The sequence below is a fragment of the Pteropus medius genome, unplaced genomic scaffold (genome assembly GCF_902729225.1).
Source record: "Pteropus medius unplaced genomic scaffold, Ma_sr-lr_union100, whole genome shotgun sequence".
NCBI classification, from domain to species: Eukaryota; Metazoa; Chordata; class Mammalia; order Chiroptera; family Pteropodidae; genus Pteropus; species Pteropus medius.
Window position 1 is genome coordinate 6,919,655 of NW_024354500.1, and position 20,420 is coordinate 6,940,074.

Below are 20,420 nucleotides of genomic sequence, written 5' to 3' on the forward strand. Positions count from 1 at the left end.
TTTTTGTTTGCTTTTAGCCACCCGAGAGAAAAATTTGCTATGTAACTGGTCACTTGAGTGGACCAGTTTTGCCATAAAATTCGATTTAAAAATTAGTGGACTAGCAAGGTTTAAATTAAATAATGCCTTCTTATTTTCAGGCTCATATACAGAATACATCTAATTGGCATTGTTTTAAAATTATTTAATACACCTTTCTATGAGTTAAAATAACAGTATTCCTGTGGAATAGAAAGCAAAAAGATTTGTTTATACAAAGGAACCCAGAAATAAGTTATTGTTAATAGTATAGAGTAACAAAGCTCAGACTATTAGGCTATGTAGATTTTTTTTTGTTTCTGAAAGGTGTCAACACCTATAGCCCAAATTAGATTGTAATGACGTCGTAATTTAATGCTTACAGTTCACTGCTAAGTACATGTGTAGTATATATATAAAGTACTTATGTAGTTGTCTTTATTGTGGATAGCTTGAGGTTTTGGGGGGGTGCTATTTATTGTGATGATTCACCACCAGTTTATAAATCCTACAAATTTTACTGCATAATTTGTTTACTATAAATTTGTTATCCATAACTTTCACTATTTACAATTTATTTTTAAGTTTGCAAATTAAGAACTTCATCTCACCAGATATTGAAAAGAAAATTTTACCACTAAATTAGAAGTTTCTTCTGCTTTGATAATAATTCTTTCCATCAAGAGAATGGGGGAAGAAAATTTAAGATTAAAACATTATAGAAGGGAATGTACATCATCTCAGAGAAAGTATAAGTCAAAATAAATAAAAGATAAGGCCTGTGACTCTTGATAAAAAAGTAGAAAAGGACCAACTTTCTAAAGCAGATTTTCTAGTTCGTTACTATTACTTAATTCATTTTTTAAAATATATCTGTTGCAAAGACTTAAGGAACTTCAGAAAGAGTTATTTCTCAGCTCTACATGTTGCATCATCTAGTTCATGTGCATCTAGTTTGATGTTCATTCTTAAAATTTATGAAAATAGTTTCTGTAAGTCATGTGGAAAAAATATCTTGAAATTATACTACCTTTTTTTCTAGGTAGCAATTACAGTGAAAAATGTGATGTCTTCAGCTGGGGTATTATCCTTTGGGAAGTGATAACACGTCGGAAACCCTTTGATGAGATTGGTGGCCCAGCTTTCCGTATCATGTGGGCTGTTCATAATGGTTTGTGAAAAGACATTTTTCTTTAATATATTTTACGTATTTCCTCTTTGGAAAATTGTTTCTCCCCTAAGGAAGACTATTTATCCCTAACATTAATATACAACTCTTTGGTACCACAATACTTTCCTGCCACATTTTGCTACCAACCCCAGAGTCAGGCAGGGCAAGGCTGGGAGTGGCCCTAGCCCGTGCACCAGGCTGAGGGGGTCTGCTGGCTCTACTGGTTAGGGAAAGACCATCAGTAGACAGCCAGAGCCAACTGCTTAGGTTGGCTCTCTCCAATAATTAGAGAAGCATTGGATTGGACTCTGTGGAGAAAATAAAATTTAAAAATAAAATAAATTAATTAAATTTCTCATGTGGTTAAGATAATTGGGGAACTGTAGCCTCTTCTTCTGGGGAAGCAAGGGTCTCACTGAGGTGAGAAAGCAAAGAATAGTAATAAGAGTGGTTACTTAAGCTGTTCAGAAAGGCGAAACACAAAGTGTTCTATATGCTCTTTCATCTTCTCATTCATCTTAATGAGGTGAGTACTGTTAATTGCCTCATTTTAGAGTTTTACAGATTAGGATACTGAGACCTAGAGAGGTTAAGTAACTTGCCCAAGGTCACAAGATTAGTTAAGTGATATTGCTGGAATTCAAATCCAGATCTTTTTGACTCCAGTGTCTATACTTTTTAGTTAAGTTGACTTAGGACATTAATGTCCTTGCATCCCTCCTCTTCCTTTTATACCATTAGTTAGGATGTTTCTAACCACCCCTCGTGTCAGAATACATCTTCATTAATCAAGTTACTTTATATTGGCTTTGGGAAAATAAACTGTTCATGAAGAGAAATTGCTTAACTTTCCTAACTTTTAATATCACTCTCTGTTATTTAATTTCTATCGCTTGATTATAATCATTCTGATTAATGGCATTTTAATACACTGCTCTACAAGTGATACAAACAGATCTGCCTAACTATTTAGGTCATTCATGGACCTGTCAAATAGTACCATCCTCTGAGTAATCTTAAGTTACCGGTTTTCTGTACTACTTTTCATTTACTTCCTTTATTGTCATTATAGAGAATGCTAGAGCATTGACCAAGACAGTTTTTTTTTTTCTCTCATCAGTCGTCAGTAAACAACTGAATGTCAGTAAAGTAAGGGATAAAGGAACTAGCATTAATTGATAAAATTACGAAGATTTCATTATATTCGAGGCCACCTCTGAGTTAGGGATCTTACTAATATTATTATAAACTTAGTAATAACACAAAAGTCATCAGTTTTCAGCTTATAAAATGATTGTTCCACAGCAGCCAAAAGGTCCACCTCTCACAAGAGTCATTTGGAAGTCAGTGAGTATAACATCATAGTTGATGATTTTTTAGGTATGGAAGATGATTTTTCAAACATTTGAAATTTTTGCAGTTAATCGAAAAATCTAGTTCAAATAGGATTGCCTCAGTTTTTTTCTTAATAACAAACAGATTAAGCCATTATTATTTGTTAAAAGAATGTTTATAACAAATGATTTTTAATTTTCAGTCTTACTATTACCATACTGTATTTAAAATTTTTAATTTAACTTTTCAAAAGGTGTAGCTTCAAGTTAACACCTAAAGGACAAAAAATTTTTTTGTACTTTTATCATTTAAGATACAAGGTGTATAAAATAAATACTGCTTAGAAATACATATAAAAAGCTTACAGCATTCTTTGAGTAAATACATTCCTTCTCCCCTCTCTAATTTTTAATTATAGGTACTCGACCACCATTGATCAAAAATTTACCTAAGCCCATTGAGAGCCTGATGACTCGATGTTGGTCTAAAGATCCTTCTCAACGCCCTTCAATGGAAGAAATTGTGAAAATAATGACTCACTTGATGCGGGTATAATCCTTTTTTTGAGGGGCTTTGGGTTTAGGGAAATATGATGTATACTGTTTTAATGGAGTTTTAAAGTAATGGGACATGATTGTTATTTTCTGCTTTGTACTTTTCTGTATTTTCCAAGTTAGAATGGGCATTTGTTACTCATATGATCAGAAGAAGACATGTCATTTTGAAAAAAAAAAGTCTAGTTCTTAATTATGGAAAAGTGGCTGGACTAGGGTTTTGGACTTGCTTTTTTTTTTTCAGTCTTAATTTCGTGGATAAATAAATGTATTTGTTTCTAGGCTTGCCTGTTGCCACATCTGTAATGTGAGAGAAGCCGAATTAGGTGATCACCGAAGCCTTTATAGGACTTAGGAATTTTATGACTCTTATACTTGCTAAACTAAATTTTAAATTTTCTTTAGTACAACTCTTCATCAAGCAGCCATTTATGTAGGACAATAGAGAGGTTGCACTCCTAGACACATTTATTTAAATGATTTATACCTTTTGGTTTTTCATTACATATTTTCTGCTTTTCATTTGCCATTAGAAAGTTAAACTCTCTTCTAGGATTTATAGGATTTTAAAATTTAGAACAAACAACTCTTTTAAAGGATTATCCAGATTTCCTAGTGCACTACCAAGACCTGTCCAGTGGTACTTTAACTTAAAAAAGTTAATTATTTACGAAAGTACCTGAATCTCAGAACAATTTGCTCTGTAGAAGAATCTTTCAATCTCCTTAAATATAGCTAAGTGATTTCCTAAATGACCAAGGATTTAGTTTGTTCATTCTATTGAAAATAGTTTAGGTAAATCATCTTGACCTAATCTGATTAAAGTTTACCATCATATTTGGGTACCAGCTGTATATAGAATCCCAGGCCATAAAGATTTCTTCATAAGAAAACAACTTAGTCTCTGTAGTCATATATCTTAAAACATGGGGGTATATGAATTGTTCAAATTGTAATTGTATTCAATATGTGCTTTAATTTGAAAAGAAAATTTTTTTCCCTAAATTCTTATTTTTGTCCAGCAATTATATCTCATACATTTCTAGTTCAGAGAGTAATATCCATAATTTATCTTTTATATTTAAAATATTAAATATTTCTGACAATTATTCTATGGCATACCAGTCTTAGTTGTCAGGCTAACAACCTTTTCAGCAGTTTGGTAGTTTACGTCACTACTATGAGAACATAAATATTTTTCTTATAATTACGAGGAATGATGCTATTATATTTCATATGTTCCTTTAGAGAAACATTTGCTGTTTTCTTCAAGACTATGTTGGTTCTGTGTAAAATACTTAGGTAATACATGGCATTGATCACACTTAAAATTCAGAAAAGTAGCACATTATTGTCATTTTTTTAAAATCAAAAAGTTAGTTATCTACAAATTCAGTATACACCATAGGGAAAATAAAGCAGCATCTTTACTACATTTAGACCCTATGACAGTGAAATAATTCAGATGTACTTGCCAAGTTAATTTTTACAGATTTTAGCTTATGTTAAAGAAATTTTAAATTGGATTTACTTTTATTATATATAGTACTTTCCAGGAGCAGATGAGCCATTACAATATCCTTGTCAGTATTCAGATGAAGGACAAAGCAACTCTGCTACCAGTACAGGTAAGTAGATTGGAAGAGTAATAACCTAATTTCTTAGTGTCTCTCCCATGAAATTATAATCAAGGAGCAATAAACGATGTCCCCATTTGCATTTTAATTTCATTTCATATAATTGACTGCAGTTTGAGTTTCCAGGTGCATCATTCTTCATAAAGCTACCCAAATTCAAGAGTTACTGAAACCTGCTTCCAAGTCTTGAAATTCTTGCAAAGTTACATGTAAAAGATTGGATATTGTACATTGAGTTACTCTGAATTTTAAAGTGAACTCTAAAATTCCATGTTTCGCTTCTATTACTTACTATCTTCAACCCTCTCCTCATTTTTATACTATGACCTTCAGTCCTTTGACCTTTTACCTTTTCGCTGACCTAGGTTCTTCCTTCCTCCCTCTTCTTAATTCCAGGCAGTTCTTATAATTCCATTGAGAATAATCCTTAGCCTTCTAGCCCTTGTCTCAAGCTTGCTTGGCTAAACCAGAAGCCTGATTAATTTGACACTCAGTTTACTCCTTGCCTATATCAGTATAGCTGAATGTGCCTAGAGGTGGCACATGTTTACTATCCTCAAATGCCTATTTAGTGCTGCTAGACATGTTTTAGTCCATCTCTCCTCTTCCAAATGACCTAACTTTATACTTTAGCCTCTCTTCTCAAACTTCAAACACCTCCTCCCCAATCTTCACTCTTAGCTGACCTTGTTTACTGTTTCTCTGAAAAAAAAGAGTAATCAGAAGATAGCTTCCATAAGCTCCTTCACTACATCTGCCCATCTACCTGTATCAGTATCTGTGCCCAACTACTCTACATTCTCTTTTGTTACTTGTGGCTAAACTATCCGTGCATCTAGCTAAAGGCAAGCCTATCTACTTGTGCATTAAATCCCATCTGCTCTTCCCAGCAGTTCTTCCCGCTATCTCTTGTATCATCCATTTTAGCCTTTCTATTAGGATCATTCCCAGAGCATTATAGTTTGTATTTGCATTCTCTAGCTTCTTTCTTCCCATTCTCTCTTGTGCCCACTCCATTCAGGCCTTTGTTATATCACTACTCCAGAATTGCTCTTGTCAAGGTCACCAGTTATCTTTACATTACTAATTCTAAATGCGTGTTTATCAATTCTCATCTTTTTTGACTATCAGTGGCATTTGACACAGTTTGCTAAAGCATTTTCTTCAGTTGGTCTCCAGGATACTATAATCTCCTGGGTTTTATATCTGTGGCTACTGTTCTGATGGTTTCCTATGCTGGTTATTTCTTGTTTTCTCAGCCTATAAGTGTTAGAGTGACCAGAGGTCAGTCGTTTGGCCTCTTCGCTGATCTAACTACACTGCTTTCCTTGATAATCTCTTCTAATCTCATATCTCTATATACTGTCTATTTGCTGATGTTTTGCTCCATTCCAGACCTGAACTCCACATACATCTCTACTTGCTTGATATCTAACAGGAACTTAAACTTATTTTTTAAACTAAGCTCCTGGTGCTCCCTTCAAACTCACTCTTCCTGTGGTCTTCCCCATCTTGATTAATAACCACTTTGTTCTACTAGCTCAAACTAAGAACCTTCAAATCATCTTTGACTATCAGAAGACTAAACATTTTGGTTCCCTTTTTGTGCTATTTTTATCTAAAAATGGTTTTTTGGGGGTATCCTCATTAGCTTGAAAAGTCTTATTACTATTCATGTCTTGCTAATTTAGAAAAGAATTTGTTACATATTATTGATTGAAGCATCTGTATTATTTCCAACCTCTACTCATAAATGTTTCTGCTTTCATAGGCTCATTCATGGACATCGCTTCTACAAATACAAGTAATAAAAGTGACACTAATATGGAACAAGTTCCTTCCACAAATGACACTATTAAACGCTTAGAATCAAAATTGCTGAAAAATCAGGCAAAGCAACAGGTTTGTTTTGTTACTCAAAGTAAACTGATGTGGTAACCTTACCAGTTGTCATAAATGAAATTAATTATTTGCTATCTTCCATTATACAAATCTCGAATCTTCTTCCTAAAACAGACAGATAAGCATAAGAGTAGAATGTAATGAGATTCTCCTACCATTTATTACCAAGCATATTGTTTTTCCTTCTTATGATTACTACCTTTGCCAGATGTTCAACTCCCTTCGTAAGGTGATCCCTGACTTTAATGGTTGATGGTTAATAATGTAAAATAGCTATCTTTTAGCTGTAACAACTAGTTAAAGAAATTGTCCTAAATTGTCCTAGATTTCATGTTGTTCAGATTTATTATATTTTTGCTGTTATTGGTTTAAAATTTTTTTAAGACATGATTTTATTTATCTTGTTTGAGGCTTTAGGTTAACTAATAATTGGAGCATTTAACTGCAAACTCCAGTGACTGCCCTTTTCTAAAGGCCAGTATCTCAGCTAGCTCTTACTTAGCCCTGTTGTTCGCTCTTCCTGAAAACTTCCCTTTTCTTTCAGAACCAAATAGAATCCATAACAGTACCAGTTGGCATCTTCCTCCTTCTAGGCTGCCCAGGATTTTAAATCTAAAGAGTTTCAGTAATTCAAATTGACCTGTAATTTTAACAGAGTGAATCTGGACGTTTAAGTGTGGGAGCTTCCCGTGGGAGCAGCGTAGAGAGCTTGCCCCCAACCTCCGAGGGCAAGAGGATGAGTGCTGACATGTCTGAAATAGAAGCCAGGATTGCTGCGACCACAGGTAAAAAGGAAATAAAAGTCTAAAGAAGAGTGTAAATGATAGTTTCAGTTATTTCAGGATTGGGAATATCGGGTGTTTTTTGTGTCTTAAAATTTTTTAAAGCAGGAAATGGGCTTACAGTATACTTTCTAAGCTTCTAGCAATAATTTATACATTTCTCTGAAATTCCAAATAAGGAAGATATGACTTGTAAAATTATTTAGGTTATAAAATATACCTTACTAATTACAGATTTAACAGATATAATTTGTTTAGCTCAAACGTGAGCTTAAAGCCTAAGTGAGAAATTGAAATTTTGCCAAAACCAGAATGTTTGAGAAATTTTTAAGTGATTCTACTAGAATTTTGTGCTGAACTCAATAGCAAAGAGCAAATATTTTGTTTTGAAAGTAGCAAAAAAATTGCTTCAGATCCACATATAATTTGGCCTTACTGTTGTGCTCCTCCTCCTGCCGCTGGAAAAAACAGCTAAGCTGTTTGTGGTTAATTCTTTTAACTATAAAATTAAAGATAATTTTAGTCTCTCTAGAAAAAGCTAATATTTAAATTTAATTTCGTCAGTTTTTAAAGTGATTAATTATTGGAAGGACTAGTCAGCACAAAAACAATTGTATGTCTTGTTACCTGAGTGAACTTCTAACCTTCTTTCTAATAACCAGGTTTCATTTCAGTAATGCTGGTTTAATTAGCTCACTTTCCAATTTTCACGGGGGTGGAGGGGAGCTGATTATAAAAGTAAATACATTTCTGTTGTGAAAAATGTGGAAATGTAAACAAACGAAACAAAGTCTTCCATAGTTGTCCCATCCAGAGATAAACACAACATTTTTGTGTATTTATCTCTAGTCTTTTAACTATATATGTGTATACATGTGTATTTCCATGTGTATTAGCATATGTATTTTTTAACTTAGCTAACCAGATTTTTTTTTTTAGGTCTTTTTTGTCATTCATTTGATTTTTTCCTAAAATAGAATATTCTCATTTTGTGTGGAGCTCTTTTTCAGAAAGAAGTTGTCCAGAGGACCACCATACTATACTTATCTTCAGCTAATCATGATCACTGATTTAATCAGCGTTAGAATCGGGTAGATATAACAAAATATCCAAAATAAGTGTCTTTAACACATAAACTTTATTTTTCATGCATAGAGAAATCTGGAGGTAGGCTCCATGATCATTAGGCAACTGGGCTCCTTCATCCCTCTGTGCCACAATCCGTTTGTGGCTTCCATCCTCAAGGTTACTTTGTACTCCAAATGAATATTATAATGTTAGTCATCACATACACAATCCAGAGAGCAGGAAGGAAGAATTAGAGGAAGGCCATAAAGGCACATGCCCAAGCTCTTTCAAGGAGCTTTCCCAAAAGTTTCCCAGAACAACTATTACATTAGCTATAGTAATATGGTCAGATGGCTACACATGACTCCAAGGAACAGAAAGATCTACGATCTTTTATCTGGGAACATTGCCATCTTGAGTAAAGTCAGGGCTTCGTTGCTAAGAAAGAAGGGAAGAATAGAGATTGGCAGGGCACTAGCAGTCTCTGCCACGCAGATGGGTCTTCAGAAACGATCAAGTTGAATGGAGGTCACCAGCTACTGACAAGCCTTCCTGGTCTCTGTGAGTCACAAGTACTTCTGTGGAGGGAGGGAGTCTCAGTGTAGTGTCAGGTGAACAGTGTCCACAGGGACATACCTTCACACTTTGGGGAACTTTTTCACTTCAAGGATCTCATTCAGGGTAGACCTGCCAAATAGTAAGTGCTACCCTAAAACAAGAAGTAGTGTGATAATAATATTATTATATCTGCTAGTGTCAATTTTCTAGTCAGGTACTAGTTTATAATTATTCTTTACAAAAGTGATGTTTCACTAGGTTAAAGATAACCACACACATTTAAATTACCCTATCCTTTTTCTGCCTAAACGTAGAACAGATGCTATCGAACATACATTGAATTTTACACAATTCAGATTTTTTAGTGAATTGTCTTAACTTTGAAAGGTTCATATTCTCCAGCCTTTCAACACTATTCATGTTTAGTGGGAATATACCCTAAATTTTGGAAACTACAATAAATATTCAGTTTACTAGAAGTATATGTAAATATTTATAATTATAAAAGCATACACATTTCATACTTTGATTCAATATTTATCATTTAATCACTGAATTTTACTTTACAGCACACTTCAAGAAACACCTAACTTGAACATATATTCCTGTGTTTGTGTAATTAAAACAGATATGGCAGCTTATTTCTTTTAACTCCTTTCTTCTTTCCCACTTTCATCCTAGTCCCCTATCGCATATCATAGGTTTCACTTAGGTAGATTGTTTTTGTGAATATGTTTGAATTTAGCTTCCTCATTATCCTGCAGCTTTGTTTGTCTCTGTCCCTTTTTTTTTCCTGCTAATTAAAGCTAGTATGTGAAGCATCTTGTATTGGTAGTTGTTTGCTCCTTAATCATGCCTTTTCTAAGCATGGATGAAAAGTTAGATAGTTCTGCATGCCATTCTGCATGAAGTGTTATTAACATAAGTATTTTGAAAATTATTCTGTTTTTGTAGTTAATTGTTTTCTGTGTTACTATTTGTGGTTGTTTGCATGTATACTGTATATATGTGTTTTTGCAGCCTCTTCCAAGCCTAAACGGGGCCACCGTAAAACTGCTTCATTTGGCAACATTCTGGATGTCCCTGAGATCGTCATATCAGGTATCATAGACCACCTCAGGTGGTCTAATAACTATGGTATCGGAATAATGATCCCTGGTACTTACAAAATGCTTCTTGCTCCAATTTTTTATAGGACATGACAATAGATACCTGGCATGTAGTAATTAGGGAGACAAATTGAAAAGTGAATGCATTTATCTACACTGAAGCAGGTTTGACAGGGTACCTCAGATCTCTCAAAATTAAAGAAAGAAAAGAAAATTTTTTCATAGAACGGAGAATGCCACCCCAAAATTCTACCAGTTCTTCCTCTTACCTTTTAAGTGAGCAGCTGAACTGAACCCAAACCTTTTTTGTATCTAACAGAAAGAAGAAACAACTATTTTAAAATATTTGTTGTCCTGTCTCCTTTTCTTTTTTAGTTACTGCTCTTGGGGCTTCTTCTAGGTGTTCTCTCCCAGCCTCTTTCTGTTGGTAGCAAGCAAAATATGAAGTTGAGAAGAAAGTTGCTAAATACCATTTTACCTTAACTTAGAAAACAGAAACAAAACTAAATAAAATTTGCTGTTTTGCATGGTATCTTGCCAAAGAATCATGGTCAATTCTAATTTGTGTATTATCAGGAGAATCTTCTCACAAATTACTTATTTTTATACCCGTCAACATGGAACTTCAGTATCTCAAATTGGTAAATTGCTTTATTTCTTAGTGATATCATAGATGAATCTAAATCATCATTTTTGATAGAAACTTAAATAGCATACATGACCTTCATTATTGGTTAATATATGTTATCAAAATTATCATTTATCCCTCCGCTTTAGGTTTTCCTTTACCTCTTCCCCCAAATTTTTGATAAGAAAATACACATACACATACCCATACACATTCATGGGTATGATTCAGGTGACTTCTCCAGCACTCTGTACTTTGCCTGTGATTGTGCTTTTAGCATACTGTTGGATTATAGTTGAATACCTAGTAGTTGTTTTCTCCTTTAGAAAACTGAAAAATGTGAGGATAGAGACAATGTCTTAGTCATTTATTATTGATTTTATCAGCAATATCTGGCTCCATGCCTCCTACATAGTGTTTAATAAATATGTGCCTGTTAAATGAACAAACTATTATTGAGGTCCAATGGCTAGGAACCAGGGTACATATAAAATCTATATAAATTATAAATATGTATAAAATGTAAATTATACAATTCCTAGGGGCCATTTTGTCTGTACAAAACTATTTTACGTTAGAGTAATTTTTATCCTAGTTATCAGAGTAGTTTACAACATCATCACTATTGCTATTCAGAGAATAGAGTTAACCTATTTGTGACATAGTAATTTTATTTATTGAGTCATGGGCTACTTTCAGAATTAACAAAGTACTTGAGATCATTTTACCTTCACACCGAAAGGTACTATGTTTAAGGGAATAGTATTCTGACTAAAAAAGTGGCAACATTTAAACATACATACTGCTGAGCTGTAATTACCTTAAATGTTTGAGGTAATCAGGAAAATTTAGGCAAATGGTAATATGATCTTAATCCAGGTCTTATAGGTAAGCATTAAGAACAAAACACATGCTCACATGTGTGTGCGTGTGTGTACACACACACACACACACATATACATACATACATACATACATACATACATACACACACAGTGGGGGATGATATAGCCAATACAGTACAAGATAATGAGGGAGAGAAAGAGGAGAAAGTAATAGTCTCAGTGGTTCTCAACCAGAGTTAATTTGCCTCACAGGGGACATTTGGAAACATTTTTGGTTGTCACAACCAGAAGGTGCTACTGGCCTATGTAAGCAGAAGCTGGGGTGCTCCTAAACATCATACAGTGTACCATACAGCCTCCCATAGCCAAGAGTATTCAGCCTAAAATATTAACAGTGCCAAGGCTAAGAAACCCCAGTTAGTTGCTGTGTGGCCCATAAAGTAGTTTAAAGAACATCATCTTAATTGATCTTCATAACAGTCTTATAAGTATGGTTATCAGATAAAATTACATATAGTCATTTTACAGATGCAGACCTTAAATCTGATGATATTGAGTGGTTTTCTCACTGCTAATCACATTCATTTTCTCCTTTTTTGTTTGAATCAGTGAAGATATAGTAATTTTGCCTTGCTTCTCCTTAAGGATCATATTAAAGAGAGCTCTTCATCCAGGAGTCCCTCTTTTAGGACACTGGGTCCTTATGAAGTCAGGAAACTTTAATTCTGCTGTTAATTGCCAGAGCAACATCGCTGTTCAAGTGGAAATAATATTCAGTAATACATTTTCATTCAACATTTTGTTGGTGTTAACCAATGTTACCCCAATAGACTTAATTTAAAAAAAAAAATGAAACTCAACCACCTTCTTACACTATATTACAAGAATTAAAAAAAAATTCTTGTTAGGTTTCCCACCCAAATGTTCAAACATTAACATAATTAGTTTCACTTTAATAAAAGAATGCAAGCACTGGAATTGAAATAATTGGACATAAAAGCCAAACATTAATTTGTTCTTGTATTTTAAAATTAAATATAAAAATATAACCCATGCTTTAGGAATATCTCGAATATCTTATATGAAGATTTTAATTATAAAGGAGAATTTTTTTCCCAAAATTTCTTAATACCTTCTAGAATTTTTTCTCAAAGTCAGTTTTCCACAAATTCGATGGTTTTACCAGGCATTTCTTGATATATTCAAACTGGTATTAATTAGCATCGGATCCCACTTGTAAGCATTTTTAAAACTATAGCTATATTTTTCACCAATTTATTAATCACTAGGGTCATGTGAAAATGGACCTTAGTATCTTAGTACTTCCTATAGATCAAACTACACAATTTCTTACACCTATTCTACATTCTTACACCTATTCTGACTCTGAAGAAGTATTAGTAAGGGAATATGAAATTTGTGGTAACCTAAATGAGAACACAGATTTTAAAATTACATACTCAATTTATCATGAAGCAGTAATGTAATACTGCAGTGTATAAAGTGCTATACAAATTTTTAAATCTTGTGTATTTTACACACTAAGAATAGTTTTCTCATAATTTTTAATATTTAAAACTTATGGATCTCAGAATTTTTAATATCTTAAAAATTAAGAGATATCTCCAAGAAAATATAGTGTTGACTGTTGCATGAAGAGAGTCTTCGGGAAGTTTGGAAAATAGAAAAATTAGAGTAGTTAAGGTAAGGAAAACTATGCAATTACTTAAACCAATAAAAAAAAAAAACTGAAGAAATGACTGAGACCTAAGCCAGTCTCTGGAGGGATTCTCATGTCATTTAAATACTAGCTCAGGATATCTTAAAACACTGCTTAAGAGAACAGCTTTTTCAAGAGATGGATTCTATTTTTGTGACATCGTAGAAACAGCTAAATTGACCTCTCAGCTGCTATTCCAACCACCCTTTTTTTGGAGGGGCGGAGGGTGAAGGGTAGGGTGGCCTAAGGATATAGAGTATTCCTTTTATTGCTCTTATTTACAAAAGTTATGTTTAAAAATATTATTTGTTCTCTATCATAAGTCACTAAAGTTCCAGATTTCGTTACAGAGTAGATGGAATACTAAGGACATCATTTTCAGATTTCAGATTCCTTGATCAGGCATCTTGATATCATATTGCCCTTCTTTTCTACTTTTTTCATTTATACTACCATGTGAAACATAGGTATGCACATATCAAAGAACCATGAAAAAATGTAAAATCAGTTTCTAAATTAGTATTTAGTTGCAAAAAATTCAGAATGAATCTAAATTTACTAAGAACACACTCAGTAATTTTCATTTGCAATAATAGGAGTTTGATTTTTTTACATTCATATTTCTAAATTGACCTAAAACTTAATATTGGAGCAACAAGTATTTGTTGATTGTGATCCTTTTTTGCTTTGTCTGAACTATTTGCCAGATGGTTTCTGCCATGGTTATGCTAATTAAAATGCATTGCTTTTTATTGCTTGCTTTGACTCATGCTCTAGCTTAAAGATTTCTCTTTTTATGGCATTTGTTAACTGTCAGCTTTTCTTTACCCTACTTACTTAAAAGCTTTGACTTCCCTTTCCTGTTACCCCCACCTAGATTTCAGTTTGTTTTTGTTATTGCATTGGTGATGTAACGATTTTTAAACATGTGCAGGGTGGTTCCCCAGTTTCACAAATGTTGCTTATCTGAAAAGAGAATTCCAGACACTTTTAAAAGCCTGTCTCATCTAAGCTAATTTTAGAATGATCGTGTTGAATGAAAATGCCTAAAATTGCTTATTAGTCATGGTGGTGTGGGGATCCTTTTTGTACTCAGGAAACAGGGATAATTAAAAGTTTTCACAGAAGTATCTTAGTGTGCCTAATTCAATAAATGTGCAGTTTGTTATGTTAGTTTGTAATCAAAAGTTGGAGCTTGAAATAAAATGAAATTTGAAGTAAATTTGAGTTACGATTATACAAAGAATTTTAAAACTTAGTTTGAAATAGAAAGGATCAGTGATGATATCTTACACTTTTGAGGATGGCTGTAAATTTGAGTTTTTGTATTTACTACACATTATTACATTAAACATTATTATAAGGTCCTTTTAGTTTATATGCAAAATAAAAGTGGGGTCACATGGATTAAGATGCCAAATTATATTACTCATTGGTTTAAAATAAGATACTTTGGGTTATGGAGATATAAATTTTAAGAATGAATTTCATCTGCTAATCAGGCTATAACTATTAGAGTATATCTTCTGAGGGCTGCCCAGTAGTTAAGAAATTACATAATATAGCTTTCAAAGTCTAAAGAATTTTGAGTATTGTGTCAGCTGTTACTCATAATATTTTGGTGTTTTTTAGACAGCTGATCTCTCTCTCCTCTAGGAGATACTGTTTGAACAGCCCTATTCCGAAATAAAAGTGCTGAGTGAAGCTGTTGCTTAATTCATTCTCTTTTGCTGAAAGCCCGATTTGTAGAATTCTTTCATAGACTGATTTATTAAATTAAATTATTAACAGAGTGCCTAAAGCCGGGTTAGCACAACAGCCTATTTAAACAAGCTGTATATTTGAGAAGAGAATGAGAATCATTCATCTCCAGTAGGAAATTTGAGTTGTTCACAACTAATAAATTACTTGATTCTGACAAAAACTAATGGAATTAAGTGTGACTGGGTTTCATATATTTAAGCCTAAGCATCCTTTTAGGCCCTGAAATGAATAAAGGCACTGCTGTTAAAGTCATTCATGCCTTACAACCTGCTAGCTGTCTTGCTGTAGAAGCTGTAACGTAAGGCGCTTGAAATAGATGCCATCATCAGCCCCATCCCCCAAGCATTCATCTATTTAAATACATGACAGAAGATGGTGGAAAAGAGTTCAGCAGCTATTCGTGTGGTAGGAGTGGTTATTGTGTTGGTACATACTTGGTTGTAGGCCGGCAACTTTTGAATTAAAACACTGCAGCTGTTTCTCTTCCTTTCCTTACATCTTTTTCTCTCACTCTTTTTTTTTTTATATATATATATATATAATCAACTTACTCTTTTTCTCACAGACATTTTGTGTAGATCCAAGGAGCAAGAAATTCCAACTTCCTCCTGTAGCAGTTACATCCTTATTGTCTGCTGAATAGATTTCAGTATTACACTTTTTTTTTATTTTTAAAAGGCAACGGACAGCCAAGACGTAGATCCATCCAAGACTTGACTGTTACTGGAACAGAACCTGGTCAGGTAAGACTTAACATTCGAAGTATCAGTCTTCGAAGGATAATAATGGGCAGAAATCAAGAATTAACCATTATATATATTATATTATATTTATTATATTATATTATATTATATTATATTATATTATATTATATTATATTATATTCACATAATATATACACAGTGCAAAAATTAGTTTTATGAGTTGACCTCAAATTGTGATAGAGAAGTTCATTGGCATTTGAACCTTAAGTACTAGAGAAAAAAGAAAGTCTAGATGCCATTATTAATTTAACTTGAAGGATAATTTATGAAAGCTTGATTGATTCAATAGTGCTTTGTGCATGTTATGTGGTTTTTATATATGCTGTAATAAGAAAGTACTCAGTTTTGTAATTTAAGTTTGTTTTTATCGTCCTCTAAAAAGAATCATTAACTATTTTCCCACTATTATGTCACTCCTCTAGGATCACATAAGACACTCACATACCTGAGGGACTCTTAACATCTTTTAATTTGTCATATTCGCTGGATTTATATTTTTATGAAATATCCTTAAGACTATTTACTAAGCAGATGGATAAACTCTAGAAAGGCCTCTATCCCAGTTATTAAGATTTTCATTCTTCATCTTTATGTTTCTGGATGGTCTTCTAAACTCCCCTTAACTCTTTATTACTACTTCTTTGTAGATGACCCAGACAGTGCTATAATTTAAGCCATTATTGACTAATACAGAATTTTAACCAACCAAGTATATAAAATTGCAGCTCAGTCATTGTTTTTTCCTGTCTTATTCAGATTGACACACTTGACCCACAAAATTTATATCATATTCTTAAAATAAATGAGAACTATGAAGTGTTTTTGTTATACGTTTCCAGTTGTGCAGAAATAAATTTTATGAGCACAGCATGCATCTGAAGTAATAAAACATTTTGGTCTATATTCATGTAAAATTATAGGATTATATATTATAAACAATGTGACATAATTTATTCTAAAATGTATTAGTATTTTTATTCTAGAAAGATGTTTTATTATCTTTGTAGTCCTTAAAAATTTGAAAGCCTATTTAGCTATCAACTAGCAAAAACCACTTGAGATATTTAAGTGATAGATATCCTTGATCTTTATTTATATGTGAAAATATTTTTATTTCGCATAGTGCCTATACATACGCTTATATACACATATATTCCATACACATTAATTTATTATATATTTTATGATAGTAAGTGACTGTAAATCTTGATTTCATTTATTTAATAGCAGCTTTTTCAAGATATCTGTTTATGAGACCCCAAAACTTTTGAATGAAGTTTCCCGCTTTTCTCCCCTTCAAATATTTAAAGTATTGATAGGGCGTTTAGTAACAGATTGTTTAATATCTGGTATTTGCTTCGATTCCTTAGAGGCTTGATGAGCTCAGCCTTTTTAACTCTGTTTACCATTGCCATTGATGTTCCAGTTATGAGAAACTCTAGCCAAGTGTTCTCCTGTTGACTGGGAATGAGAAGCTTGCCCTAAGACAATCCAGGAGCATCTGCTAGTGCGAGTACTTTTCTCTGTACTCTGATAAAGGCATTTCTATAATTCAGGACTGACCTCAGCATACCAAGTCTTACTTATTTCCTCACAATTTTTGTGTTACTTGAGATTATTATTATTAACCTTTTCATATACAGTACGTTCAGGTAGTAAACCACTGAACTGAGGCAGTCTGTGGTTGTAGGACAGTCATTTGCATGAATTGTCATGAACTTACTCCAAAAGATTTGGAGTGAAAGGGAGTTTGATATGGCAGTAAAATAATGTGCTAAAATAGGTGATACATAGCCACTATGTAACTAGTTTTTAAAATTGATTCACTCTTTCAATTATTCAAGTATTAGAAACTTAAAATGCCTAATATCCAGTTTGGGATGCAAATGACAAACAGGAATCCTAATATACTATGAAAACATTTTTCTCTGAAAATGTTATAATAATTGACCATTAAGTATTTTATATTACTCATGAAAATAATATTATTTGAAAAAGAAAAGTACGCACAATATGGACTTTCAATATTGAAAGTATAGTACTTTTTAAAGTCTGGCTAAGTCATGAGTAAACATATGTGTAGGGATTTTTTGTTTGTTCATTTGTTTTGGCCATGGAGATTGCTAAAGAATATGAAGAAGAAAAGAATTTGCCCACCTAGTATAATTATTATAGGAAGAGAGAGAACTTACTAATAAAGTTTTAACATTACATCTAATAGAGGAAAGTGAACTGACCAGAGTTTGTACTTTATTAAAATTAGTTCAAGACTGATTGATTGTTTTTATACTGCCATTTCTTTTGAGAGAAATATTGAATAAAGCAAGCTTCTTAATTAAAAATAGTTGCCAAAGTATTTGTATAAACTAACAATGTACTACTCACTTGGAAATTAATTAATTCAGGAAGCTTACTGAGCATACATAATGCATCTGGCCTCCTAGATACTTTGAAAAGATATGAAAAATTAAAAAGCAGCCCCTGATGTCCAAGAACTGATCTGCCGAGGAACTCAGCATCCTTAGAATGTAAACAGTTTCTCAGAACACCAGTAGAGGTTATGTCGAGCCCAAGATAAGATGAGACAAAATAAGACCATTTTATAATATTGTCTAAGCACAGACAAAAACAAGGTCACTGTGCTACCCGCAAAATGTCAGACATTACCCTCTCCTAGTTAATGTGAGTGACTACTGCTGCTTTACCAATTGCAGCTTTATCCTCACTCTGGTCTGCCCTGCCTGTAGAATTGCTCCTGTTCTCCGACAATAGCCAATCTAGAATGAACCCCACCTTCCTTGGGGCCTCCCCCAAATCACAAAGCAAAATCCCAAATCCTGTAATGAGCTCTTTCTAAAACCCTCTTACTGAGACACCCCACAATGTTCCATGGTGAGCATTCTGCTTCACTTCAACTAAAATTAAACCCAACTCATCCCACTATACATGTGTTCCTGGTGGGTTTTACCTGGGGGGCATTGACTACCAAAAAGGCCCAGTGCCCAAGGAGCTTATTTGGGCAGAACAGATTTATGCCCAGATCAGTTAAAGAACTATAGTAATAACAGGTGCCATTTATTTATTGTGTACCAAATTTGTGTCAGTCATGCCTTTAATATAAGTTATTTAATCTTAACCGTATAAATTTGGTATTGTTTATTTTCCTCACTTTGCGAATAGAGGGTTAGAGAAACCTAAGTCTCTTACCAGCCTGACACCATCAGTAATTGCTATTTGAATCCAGATCTGATTCCAAAGCACACAAACTCTACACTCCTTATCATTCCATCTTACATATAAATTTGAATAATTCATGCTAACATAATCCTAGATCTCTTCAATTTCAAGTGTTTTGCCTTCTGATAGTCTGCATTGTCATTAATTATTTAAATAGTTTTCAGTGATGATGAATTTTAGCTGTATCATTGTTGAGCAAAGCTAACCTACCTTAATAATTTCTACAGATCACTGCACAGATTTATTTTTTATACATCTGAGTGAGCCTTTCTGTGTTTCACTAAAATTATACATCCTCACATATGCCTATATACTCCCTCTGAAATTATATCCAATATCTGTTTTCACGATTTCTTTTAGAGGGAGCCTAAGCCAATGAAACTTACAACTTCAAAATGATGCAATTATGATTATTTAGAGAACGAGACATACTGTATTTTTATATGGAGTTTATAAACTGCTGTTACTAGTCAGATGTGTGACTTTGGGCAAGTTCCTTAATTTCCCAGAACTTCAGCTACTTTATCTGCCAGTGGGGACCATAACACCCACTCATAAGGGTTCATATAACGTGAAAGTACCTGACACACATGTTGTGTGCCTGCCTCCCCATAGTGTGCCTCCCAGAGTTCTTACCACTTCCTCGCTATCATAATAGTGAATTACTATCCAAAAGTAAAACAGAAATAGCACTTGGAAAGAAAGAAAATCTTTTGGCATTCTATTCTTTCTGTATCAGAAGTTTCTGTCAAGGATCATAGAAAGTATTTGCCTTAAAGGCCTTTTATCACATATCCAGAGATATATTATCATACATAGTTGTTATTTCAGGTATATCATTTATTATACTACTACTTTTGTCCATCCTCAGTCTGCACCTTCTTTAGTGTAAATAATAATCAAAGTTCCAAATCAGAAGCTTACATAATAATTGTAAATAATTCCTGGTTCATAGTATACCTTTCTATTGGAGAAATAAAAGACAATATAAGAATAATAAAATTCTAAAATTTCCTTGTAATGAACAATAGCAAAGCCAGAATTAGATTGAGCCTGTACCTTCAGATTAGAAAGAATGTTTTCAATACACCCCGTCATGTATAAATTTAATTGAATTATCTGTGACTGTTGTGATGAAGGAAATACCCTTGTAAACACACATTACCAACTGATACCAATTTTTTTAATATTTATAATCAGACGTTACTTCAGCAAGAATATTTAAATCAACATCTAATCTCCGTGTTTTATGCTTGTATAATTTTAGCAACTAAGATTTCTGAGAGTTTTAAATAGCTTTAAAATGTCAGTCTAAAAAGTAGCACTGG

The 20,420-nt window shown here is 33.2% G+C and overlaps 1 protein-coding gene across 5 annotated transcripts in view; it reads left to right on the forward strand.

Annotated features, from left to right (window-relative positions):
• Window positions 1-20,420, forward strand: part of MAP3K7 (mitogen-activated protein kinase kinase kinase 7) — a 61,072-nt gene that overhangs the window by 24,312 nt on the left and 16,340 nt on the right. For 4 of the 5 annotated variants that reach the window (XM_039853287.1, XM_039853285.1, XM_039853289.1 and 1 more), the window contains 7 exons: window positions 1,061-1,189; window positions 2,943-3,073; window positions 4,625-4,706; window positions 6,487-6,617; window positions 7,273-7,402; window positions 10,046-10,126; window positions 15,770-15,834. In XM_039853287.1, coding sequence (XP_039709221.1) covers window positions 1,061-1,189; window positions 2,943-3,073; window positions 4,625-4,706; window positions 6,487-6,617; window positions 7,273-7,402; window positions 10,046-10,126; window positions 15,770-15,834 — 749 coding nt within the window. The remainder of the gene's footprint in view (window positions 1-1,060; window positions 1,190-2,942; window positions 3,074-4,624; window positions 4,707-6,486; window positions 6,618-7,272; window positions 7,403-10,045; window positions 10,127-15,769; window positions 15,835-20,420) is intronic. The other variant, XM_039853286.1, reaches the window with a different exon arrangement.